General features: G+C 33.5%; 1 protein-coding gene across 1 annotated transcript; it reads right to left on the reverse strand.

Annotated features, from left to right (window-relative positions):
* Positions 1-5,277: 5,277 nt before the first annotated feature.
* On the reverse strand, positions 5,278-7,548 carry LOC145622409 (cationic peroxidase 1-like). The gene is made up of 4 exons (XM_081676404.1): positions 7,142-7,548; positions 6,436-6,627; positions 6,163-6,328; positions 5,278-5,681 (listed from the first exon to the last, which is right to left on the reverse strand). The coding sequence occupies exons 1-4, from the start codon at positions 7,343-7,345 to the stop codon at positions 5,278-5,280; spliced, it is 966 nt and encodes a 321-aa protein (XP_081532530.1). The 5' UTR covers positions 7,346-7,548.
* Between the last annotated feature and the right edge of the window lie 4,850 nt (positions 7,549-12,398).

The raw sequence follows: 12,398 nt of genomic DNA on the forward strand, positions 1-12,398 counted from the left end.
AGAAAATAGTTTAGCCTGCCAAGATCTTTGATGCTGAACTCTATGTCAGAGTTTCCAATTTAGAGACATCTGTCCTTGTAAGGATCACATTACCAACATAAACTGCTGCTATGTTAATATGATGATCATGTTTGTGTATAAACAAACTATAATCATGTTTACACTGCTTGAACCCCTGGGATTCCAAGGCACCCATCAACTTCTCATGCCACTGCCTTGAAGCTTGTTTTAACCCATAGATAGACTTAATAAGTCTGCACACCTTCTTTTCTGGGTTGGGAACACCCTCAAGCACTCTCATACAGACCACTTCTTTCAAATTGCCATGTAAAAAGGCATTATTTACATCCAATTGAAACAAGGGCCACCCTTTACTAGCAGCAACAACAATCAAACATCTTATAGTACTCATTTTCACAACTGGACTAAAAGTTTCTTCATAGTCAATCCCATATTTTTGAGTGAACCTTTTTGCTACCAATCTTGCTTTACATCTTTCAAGAGTACCATCAGCTTTTAATTTCACCTTATAAACCCATTTACAACCTATAGCTTTCTTCCCAGCTTGTAAATCAACTAATTCCCATGTATTGTTCTGTTCTAGAGCCAAAATCTCCTTGTTCATAGCCTCAACCCAGAGTGGATCCAAAGAAGCTTCATTATAGCTCAGGGGTTCCTTAATATCACAAGAAGTAGACAGAAAGGCTTTGAAATCACTTGGAAAACTAGTATATGACACAAAATTGCACCAGTGTTTCTCACAATTTGTGTGAACATGAGAGGAATCAACATGATAGCAAAGATATTTGTCAAGATAGGATGGAGGTTTATGTGGTCTAGAAGATTGTCTAAGCTGATTAGTGGAGTCTGTATTTAAATCAGCAGGATCAGGATTTGAGAAAGGAACAGATATGATAGGAGGAATGATCTGATTGGGTGTATTGCTGTGAGTGGAAGAAATTGGTGAAGGATGAGAAGTTGTTGGAGAAGGAGGAGAGAATGAAAGAGAATCTGACTAAGAACTAGAATTAGAAGAAGGATTATCATGTGAAGGAAAATAGGTAAGATCAGAAAAATTATAATGAGTAGAAATAGGGAAAGCAACAGGAAGATAAATGGCATTGGAATAGTTTGAGGTAGGTGATAGTTTTTTATTATATAGATGAAATGGAAAGTGTCTTTCATGAAACTTAATATCCCTAGATACAAACATTTTGTTAGTATCCAGATCCAAAACCTTATAGCCTTTCTGAGAACTTGAATACCCTAGAAAAAAAACAGGATTTTGCTCTGCTGTCTAACTTTGTTCTGCCAACTTTGGAAGTGGACACATAACACAGGCATCCAAAAGTTCTCAAATGAGATAGATCAGCTTGCTTCTTATACAACCTAGAGTAAGGTGTTTCCAGATTTAACACTTTGAGAGGCATTTTGTTAATCAGGTAAGCAACACATAACACACTTTCACCCCAAAATCTATCAGGCACTCTTGATTGAATATAAAGACTTCTAGCAGTTTCTAAGAGATGTTTGTGTTTTCTCTCAACCACTCCATTTTGCTGTGGAGTATCACTGCAGCTAGTTTGACTTAAAACTCCATTGTCAAGAAACATTATTTTCATGTCATCCTCACAAAGTTCCCTAGCATTATCAGACCTTACACACTTCACAGAAACACCAAATTGATTGTGCACCATTTTCAGAAAATCTTTCATTACCAAAACAGAATCACTTTTATTCTTTAACATATGAATCCAAGTAAACCTACTATAGTCATCAACTATAGTTAAAAACTGATTACAACCAGTAGGAGTCTTAAAAGAATGAGGACCCCATACATCAATATGTAACAACTCAAAAGCAGAACTAGTTTGAATACTGCTAGTAGGAAAAGCTAACCTAGTCTGTTTTGCAAGAGGACAGACTTAACAAATTGTGTTCTGTAAACAATAAAACACATTACAATTTGGAAGAATGTGTTTTATTTGACTAAAAGGAAGATGACCTAGCCTCAAATGCCAAAGTTTTGCATCATCAACAGCAGACAGACAACTTGAATTGCAAACATGAGTATGTGACTCTCTTGAACTTGACTGTAATTGTTCTCCCACATTATACAATCCAGACATCACATTACCAAGAGGAATCAATGTCCCTTTCTGAGAACAAACAAAGCATTTGTCAAGAGTAAAATGCAGTTCACAACTCAAGTCCTTACACAATTTATGAACTAAAATCAGATTATACTGAAACTCAAGAACATGCAGCACATTGCTTAGAGTTATTGATTCATTTAACACAACAGTCCCTATGTATTTAACTGCAATTTTACTACCATCTGGTATGGTAATGTAATTATCACCACCTCCTACTGGATGAAACTTAGAGAATTAGACAAATCATAACAAAAATGATTTGAAGCACCACTATCTAGCAACCATTTATGATTAGACTGAGATAGTAAGCAAATGTTACCTGCCATCATGGCCAGGCTGTCCTGTTGTTCAGTTTTTGTGACCTGATAACTCTGATTCTGCTTTGCCAAATACTCCATGAACTGCTGATATTGCTCAATTGAAACAGGTCCTGTTGAGTAAGAATCATCATTACCAGAGTAATAAAAAACAGCTGCAACACAATTTCCTTTGAAACCAGGAGGATAGCCTTTAAGCTCAAAGAATCTGTCAACACTATGCCCTGGAATCTGACAATGAGTGCAGAAGTAATTAGCTCCAGGTTTAAATCCAGATTTCCTGTAAGTAGTTCCAGAATTAGAACCATTTCCTCCAGTATTTCCTGAGTAAGAATTAGTGTGAAACACTCTTTGCTGACTCTGATTATGAGGTCTGTAAGACTTATTTCAACCAAAATCAGAACTAAACTTCTTCTTTTCAGCAGCAAAAGCCAAAGACTCAGTGTGTTCAGCAGCCTGAGAAATTTCTTTATGCCTTTCTTCTTGAGCAAACAGTCGAAATGCTTTTGTTACCTTTGGTAAAGTCTGCATCATCAGTATATTTCCTCTGATAGTTGCATACTGCTCATTAAGCTTCATCATGAACTGTAACTCCATTTTTTCTTGTTGGCGCTGATAAATCTTCTTAGTCAAGTTACAAGTGCAATTGTTGCAAGTAAAGTATGGATGAGGATAAGCTTCCTCAATTGCATCCCAAATTGACTTAATATCAGTGAAAAACTAGAAATAGACTTATCACCTTGACTAATATCAACCAGTTTTTGCTCTAATGAGTAAATTTGTGCCATAGAAGCAAAACCAAACCTCTCCTCAAGGTCAGTCCAGATTTCTTCAGCAGATTTCAAGAACATTACACTTTTTGCAATTGTTTCATCCAAATTAAACAGAATCAATGAACATACCAGATCATTGCATCTCTCCCAAGCTTTACCTTCAACAGTTCAAGTAGTAGGCTTGGATATAGCTCCATTGACAAACCCTAGCTTGTTCTTTGCTGAAAGAGTAAGCAGCATCGAACGTTTCCAGCTAGTGAATCCCTCACCATTGAACTTATAGGATACAAGTTGAACAACATTTGCATCTGAAGGATGAATGTAATAGATGCTAGCTGGATCTTGATTAGGAGGAAGATTACTTGCTGCCATAACTTCAGATTTTCAGGAAATTGACTAAATCAGATGATGCAGAAACAATCAGATCCAAAGAAATTCTCCAGGTAAGCTGAGATTATCAAAAATCAGAAAAACTTTTGGAGATTAGAACAAAGAACTTGCAGGAATCAATCAAACAGTAATCAGATCAAGAATCAGGAACAATGATCACAAATCAATGCGGAAATCAATCAGGAAAAATCACAGGTCAGATCTTGAAGCTCTGATACCATGACAAATTTTGTACAATTACAAAATCTGGAAGAACAGGACAATTTCTGGAAGAATATGTATGAACAATTACAGAGAAAATTTTAGAGAGAATCTTGGAAGAAAAGTAATCAGAATTTTCTGTATTTGTGAATAAATGACTTTACACCATATTCGGGGTTATATACTACAACTATTACATAGAACATTCTAGAGAAGTAAAAACAAGAATAACAGAATTAGTTATAACTGATTTTAGAGTAACTAACTCTAACAACCTCAAGCTGACGTGGCAGCTATAACTCTAGTAAATAAGTGTGTTTTGTGGTCCTTCTGAACAACTTTTGTCTTAATTGGTCCTTCTGAACAAAAGAGTCACCTTCCTTGGTCCTTTTTAACAAATTTTCCTTTAATCAATGTATCTTTAGGATATATGCGTAAGATAGTATGTGTTTTAGAAGATTGTTCCCTACCTTGTGAACATAGGTTTTGTATACCTATTGGTTAATAAATATAAAGTCATACTATGAACTCTTTTACTCTTTACCTCTAATTTGTCATACCAGGCTTTTTTTTTTTTTTAATGGCAATTTTGAGATTTTTAAATGACAAAAATACAAATTAAAGCTCATTCAATTCATTGAAGAAGCTCATATAAATTCAAGTTCGCTCATAAAAAATGCTAGCTCATCAACTCGCTTCATAAACGAGTCATCATTCATGACTATTTGTGAATCGAGCAACAATATCTAGCTACAACTTGATCAACGTCCCAGAATGTAACTAGACTTTGCTTTTTGAATACGTGGATAGTATTTGAATATTTGCTTAAAATTATTAGTGATTAGTTTACTCCTAATATCTAGGAATTTGCTCTCCAAAGTGACTAGTTTGTGTTAGACTGTTAGTGGCTTGGTGTCATATAATAGTCGTGGGTCTAGTAAGTTAATGTAATCACACGGATCATGTTCCTTACTTTTAACTTAATTTTGCGCCATATAGATTGCTTCATAGTTTGTTGAATCGTTTTTCAATGGACGGATGCAATAGGCAGCCTTAAAAGGGTTCAAATAAATATTTGAGTTCTTCTAAGTTATGCCCTTTAAATAATCAAGTTTATAAGGCGGTAAAATACCCTTATTTGGGTAGCCGCCGGGTTTAAGAAAGATTATGTCTTCTAAATATATAGTAAATATAGCATGTATATAATGTAACTCGAATATATAGTATCATATTGTAAAACTTATTAGTCCATAACCATGTATTGGAATAAAGTATTTTATTAGAGATAGTAACTTGTATACACCTTTTTCCATGATTAAAATTACAATCATACGATTGATCTTACATATATTCTTTTTTATAGTTAGTCCATACATCACACATGTTCAAAGACTCGAATAAACTATCTACAAGAGCTTGAACATTCTTCTATAGCAAGCTTCAAGCTTTTGGAGCATTGACCTTCCTACAGTTAGTTCTAACCTCTCCTTTGTTACCAGTAAGAACACCAGTTTGTCCAAACTTTGTTATTGCTGTAACATATGTCTTGAAAAACAAATCCTGATTTGAACTATAATTCGCGACTATGGCATCTGTGAGTCCACCCTTTCCGGTGTATAGCTCTTGATCAATGCCTAGGAGACCTTTTTGTTGCAACAAGTTTTTGTAGTATGCATTGTCAAACACATATGGAGTGGTGGAGTCGATTGGTATGCGTTCGCTATCGTTTCCTACCTTAGGGCAATGAGCTTGCATCGCCTTTGCAAAGGCAGGATTTATGTTCTTATCGTCATAGATATGCTTTCGGAAGGTTAAGCATCTTGCCCTACCAATTGTGTGAGAACCTGTACTCAAGAAACAACTTTAGTCTTGCACCAAAAAAAAAGAAACAACTTTAGTCAAATTTCACAATCTATGACTTTAGTCAACTTTAGTCAAATTTCACAATCTCTCATCACCTGTATCATATCATTACAATGTTTATACTGTCTTCATCTCATTATATAGAATCACTTACCATTTTTCACAAGAGACATGTTTCGTAGTTTAAGAAGTGTATAATATTTTTACAAGGTTATTTTACATGGGAAATTTTAAAAAAAAATGTAAAAAGTTACATATAAACTTTTAAAATATGGTAATTTCTACAAGTAAATAAAAAAGGTATAATTAATAATGGTACTATAGTAAAATGAATAAATCACTATGCTTCCAAAACAAAAAGAAAAAGAAAAGAATAAATCACTATATCATAGGATGGACTGAATACTAGATAAGCAAATAAAATTGCCTCCTTTTTTTTGTGAATAAAAGAAGGGAATTTACCTGTCAAAGCCACAAATTCTTCCGTTGTATAGCCTTGTTGTTTAAAGGCCATAATTAGAGCTTGTAAATTCGCATTAAAGAGAGCACCTAAGGTGTCAGTCAACGCTTTATGTGGTTCAGTTGAATCTCTTCTTCCTAATGGTAATGGCCATGTTGGTCCACCAAGCTAGAAAATTCATCATATAGTAAATAATTCATATTATTTATCAATAAATTAACAAAAAAAAAATGAAGATCAAGGACTTAAGGTGCAACAAGTTATGATAATCATACCGTGACAATAGAGTCTTTAGCAGCTGCTGCTAAGATGTCAGCACATGATACAATACCAGGACATGCTTTTTCTAGTCGAGCTTTGATCCTATCAATGACTTCGTATCCCCAAGTTGAATTTACATTTATTAGTGAAGACTTTTCCCCGGGTGTCTTTGATGTGTCGTCGAGTAAAATCGATCCATCACATCCCTGATTATATATTAAACAAATATATTAAGCTGCAATATTTTTTTAAAAAAAACTAATGATACAAAATGCTATTTTTTTTTTCTTTGCTAAATAAACAAGTAAATTTACCATTCTTTTTAATAATAGGATGATTTGATGAAAGGAATTAAAGATTTTGAATCTAAGTACATACTTTGTATGTCACCTTGAAATTTCATAATATATCACATTCTCCTAAACTTGACAAAAATGACCCTTCTTATGTGTCGTGTATTAAAGAGAATGTGGAAGATTAAATAATTACATTCAAATGTATAATAGACATCACTTTAATTTATGGTTAGAATTCTAACTTTAATAAGAGTAATAACGAGGATATTGACATGAATCAATATTGCATGGAAAAATCAATTAATTTTTGTTCACATATTTTTTTCTCCTAGGACCAATTTTAGGATCCCTAGTAAATTAGCTTTATTGTGCACAATTTATATAACAAAAAATTGAACACTAACTTCTAAGATGATAGACTTACACCAACTCCACAATCATGGAAATGAAGATGAAGAAGAGATCCACCCATGCCAGGTTCTTTCTTTAAGGTTTTCCTAACCTCATCTTTTATTATGCATTTAGCTTGGGGGCATGATTTTGCATAGTAGTTCTCGGACAATTGAGCGAATGTCGATCCGAAAACTACAAAGATCAAGCATAATTGAAGCAACGAGTAGGAAGCCATGGAAAAAAAATATAAAAATAGACTAAAGAATATACATAAAAAAATATAAGGAAAATAATAATAATAATAATAATAATAATAATAATAATAAAAAAAAAAAAAAAAAAGTTAAGTTACTATCTCAAATAATAATGTTATATCGATCTAAACTTGTATTTTCTTTTATAGTGTTTAAAAATTATCTACATACTCTATATTTAATGACCAAGCTTGTAAAGTGCAATGCAAATCCCTTTATTTAGCATTAATCTAATTATGAACTTGTCAAATTTAACGTTTTTTGGGTTTTTGACTCAACAAAAAAAAAAAAAAAAGGTAATCTTTGATAAACAACTAATATGAGCAATGCATCTTAGCTAGCAAGTCTATCTTATCAATTAAGATATTAATGTAGTACATGTATCATGTACGTAATACGTAGTCTAATACTTCACAAAAGAAAGAACGAAAATAATATTTCATGAAAATGATAAACTGTTGACCCAAAACTTTCTAGAGGCAGAAATATAAGCTCCGAGTAGCTTAACTTGGAATTAGTTAAGAATTTTGACATAAATTCTATGAACACAACCATAGATATTAATGGGATCAACAACTTGTCAAGAACAACCGCCAAATAAAAGTGTATCTCAAAAAGAATATGCTCGTATTTTAAGTAGTTTATTGTACATCATCAATTGTACTGAACCTGATATAGCTTTTGTTGTTAACAAATTAGGTCGTTTATCCAAAAGAGATCACTAGGAAGCATTAAAAGTGTGAATTGGATTATCTAAAGCAAACACAAAACTTTTGTTTGCATTACACTAAATATCGTGTTGTACTCTTAAAGAATATAGTGATGCAAATTGGATAACGTACTGGCCCCAAGGATTCGAAATCTACCATTGGATATGTATTTACACTAGGTCGAGGGGCGATGTCTTGAAAGACATCTAAGCAAACTTGTATAATGGCTTGATTCACCATGGAGTTCGAATTTATTGCTTTAGATAAAGCTGGTTAAGAAGCTGATGAGTGGATTCGAAACTTTTTAGAAGATATTCCTAGTTGGCCAAAACCTAGATTTAATTTCATTTGTCAAGCAGATAAAGGAATTGAAGGGCAAGAAATGTCATGTACTCATGTATAACAGAAAGCCTAGACATATACGTCTTAGACATGATTCCATTAAAGAACTATTCTCATGGAAAATTATTACTACCTTTGTGTTTATTAGTTGACACGTTTTGACTTTAGCACTATTCACACACCTCCCTTTGATCATGTTTTGTGATTTATATGCATGGAAAAATACAGTCAAGTGGGATCTTGTTAGATTCGTCACAATGTATATTTTTATAATATCAACTTTTTATAATTTTTGCTTATCGATAATTAAATATATTAATGATTTAATATGTGCATTGTCAAACGTGATTAAAGAAACGTGTCAAATAAAAAGAAATGGAGGAAGTATGATGGAGAGGTAAAAAAGATAACATTGTGGAACCATTAACAAATTGTTGTGTGATTGATTCAAAATAGTTATGCCTATTTATTAGGAGTAGTAGTTACGTGTAATTGGTCATGCCTAAAGGCTTTAGGAGTATGTTAGTGGGTCAATTTGTTTATTAGTCAATTGCATGTTTATTGTTGAGAAATATTAGGAGATAGTGGGTTTGTTAGTGGAGTCATGCTCCTATTACTAATTATTAGTTGCCATATTTTTTAGCTTTGTTTTATACGTGATATTGGCCTATATAAGGCAAGGCAGTGATGTTTTGTTTAAGTAAGGGTCTGTTCTCTTACGTTGAAATTCCGTTCAGTTCAGCTCAGTTCAGTTCAGTTCAGCTCAGCTCAGCTCAGCTCAGTTCAGTTCAGTTCAGTTCAGTTGAGCTCAGCTCCTAATTTCCTTCTCTTATAAAATATTCAGTTCAGTTCAGTTCAGTTCAGTTCAGCTCAATTCATTTCAGTTCAGTTCAGTTCAGTTCAGCTGAGTTTAGTCAATGAGAACAGGCCCTAAGAATGCAATGAATGAATTATATACTCTTATCTTTCACTTTATATTAAAATTTCCAACACAAATGACTTATACAGTGCCCATTTAAGCATAATTCATCAAGGAGATGCGGTTAAGGCCTGTCAATAATTTAAATTCTAACCCATTCGGCCATTCCTAAGAGCTATACAGTGCCCATACAGAAAAAGGTTACATTTAAGCATAATTATTATTATACATATATTTGTCTTATATTTTTAATAAGTTCTTTTGAGAGGTTTAGAAGTGACCTATGTGATGAGTGTGAGGACAGGCCACTTCTATGAGAATACCCTAAGACACTTGCAGAATCAGGAGTGTCCTTGGCCAAAACGGGCATGAATGAACATGAGATCAAACTATTTTAAGGAAATATTTGTGAAATTTCTATTGTCCAAGCTTAAATTTAAAAGGAGGTTGTTAAAGTTGGAAAATACTACTGATTGACTGAGTAAGCTCCATAGACTTCACTAAGGGTAGTTCAAAGTCTTTGACTAATAATCTCAATGAACTTAGTTTTTCATTGAGTAACCTCTATTGCATAAAATATATCATGCATGATGTTTACATGATGCCTCTTTCTCATTATTGTGGGGATAATTTTTCGCTAGATTTCAATTTTTGTAAATGAGAAATTCTTCATTAATGTGGGGGATTATTGATGATTTAGGCCCTATTCTCTTCACCTTAATAGAAAATTATATTAAGTAAAAATAATTTCAGTTCAGTAAAAATAAGTTCAGTTCAGTAAAATTAATTTCAGTTCAGTAAAAATAAGTTCAGTTCAGTAAAATTCAGTTTTCTTAAAGAAGAATTATAATAGAAAATCAGTAAAAATAATTTCATTTCAGTAAAAATAATTTCAGTTCAGTAAAATTAAGTTCAGTTCAGTAAAAATAATTTCAGTTCAGCAAAATTAAGGTGAATCAAACAGGGCCTTATTCTTAAATAATATTTGTGTTAGTGAAGAATCGAAGAATGTATCTTTCAGATAAAAATATGTAGTTTTGTTGTATTGTCGTGTGATATGTATGATTAATTGGAATTTATATTTGGGTACTTTAGTTGTTATAATTGGAATTTATAACCTTTCATAAGTTATTTCCAATGGTTGTATTATTATTTCTCTATACTTGCAACTTTTCATGTAGTATTTCATTTTCTATACATAGTTGTTGTTCCTTTTTTTTTTTTTGGGTGTTCAGTTTGAATTACTCTCTCTTAAATACATACATATAGTAGCAACTAATCTAATCTAGTTTGTTTGCCGTTTCCTTATAATTAGAATACCATTTTATAAGAAACAAAATTCATTCTATATATCTTCTCAACAACCTTTGGTATTAGAGAGGAAGCAAGTTCAATTTTCTTAAGGACACAATTAATGTGATATATTGTAGGGCTCGGGTAATTATATACGATTACATTTCAAATCATTTATAAGGTATGTGCTATTTTTTCAAAGGAAAAATTGACAAGGATGATCCCAACTTTGCCTCATTCGCTCAAAATAATCCCAACTTTTGATTATTTTTTAATAACCCGAACTTTAATATCAATTTGCTTCCAATGGTCCCAAGTGGCCTTTAACCTGTTCAATAGGTAAATTTTTTTTTAAAAAAAAGTTTAATGTACATGTGTTATTATTTGATTGGTCAAAATGAGTTTAATTTTTAATTTAGTTGTTAATTAAATCTGAACTAATATTATTAACTACCAATTTAGAAAAATTTTTAAAAAATGAAAACCAACACCACCTACCAGCGGCTAGCACCAGCCACCTCCCCGACCCCTACCCACCGCTCAGCAACCCGTCACCCCACTACTCCCAGACCCATTCCCCTGCCCTGCCCCTGCCGTTGCCCTTCCCCCTGAACCACCATAGGCCCACCACGAAACCCCTTCCCTCCCTTTAAAATCCTTTAAAAAATCCTTCCCCACCACTTAAACTACCCATCGCCCCTCCCCTAACACTCGAAACCTCTTTTCGCTAGGTTTCCGAGAATGGGCGAGGTGGAAATTGGGGGTTTTTGCGGCCGGGGAGGTTTTTTCTCAGGGTTTTCGGGGGTTTTGGGGATTTCCAGGATTCGGGGGTTTTGGAGTGGTGGACGACGATAATGAGTAGAGGAAAGGGCGGCGACATTGTCGGACGGTGCGGGGTGGTGGATCTGGCCGTCGGTATTGCGGCGGGAGTGTGGTGCCGGAGGGTGGCTGGAGCTGCTGGAGGTGGTGGTGGTCTTTAGTTAATTAATTGAATTTTATTTTATTTTATAATTTTTTTAAAATTTCTTTTTTTTTGACCAATTACGTCTTTACACGTGTCATCTAACTTGTTATAAGAAGTTAAATAACCGGTTGGGACCATTGAAAGCAAATGGATATTAAAGTTCGGATTATTAAAAAATAATCAAAAGTTGGGATTATTTTGGGCTAATGAGGTAAAGTTGGAATTATTATTGTCAATTTTTCCTTTTTCATATATAAGATGTATAATATTTTGCTTTTTATATTCTTTGACGATTATAACCTATTTTTTAGACAGCTAAGTTTATTCTTATACAAACTTTGAAAACGAGCATAATTTGCTTATTCAAGGGGGAGGATTTATAAAAGATTAAAAGATACTTTGTATAACATCATTTAATGTATTGCATAAAGATTAAAAGATATAATGTCTTTTAATGTAATTGCATAAAGATTAAAAGATATACTACCTAATGTCTTTTAGGGGTCGTTTGGTTGGGGTTAATAATCAAAGGGAAAGGGACTGAACATGCATGCATCATTCCCTTTTTTGTTGTTTGTTTGTCATTTTTTTCATTCCCTTTACCCATTTTTATTTTTAAGTTTACCCCAAATCCTTCTATTTTGATTCCCCACCCCCTAGACTTTTCCATTCCCTTTCCTAAGCCACTAACTTACCCACTTACCCCCACCTCACAGCCACCTCGTCGGATCTCGCCGAAGCTCGCCCTGTCCTCACCAGCAGGTTCTGCACCTTCCCTTCGCACCTCCCTCAGAAGAATTCTCCCC

This window comes from Chenopodium album, chromosome 3, assembly GCF_948465745.1.
Source record: "Chenopodium album chromosome 3, dcCheAlbu1.1, whole genome shotgun sequence".
Classification (NCBI taxonomy): domain Eukaryota; kingdom Viridiplantae; phylum Streptophyta; class Magnoliopsida; order Caryophyllales; family Amaranthaceae; genus Chenopodium; species Chenopodium album.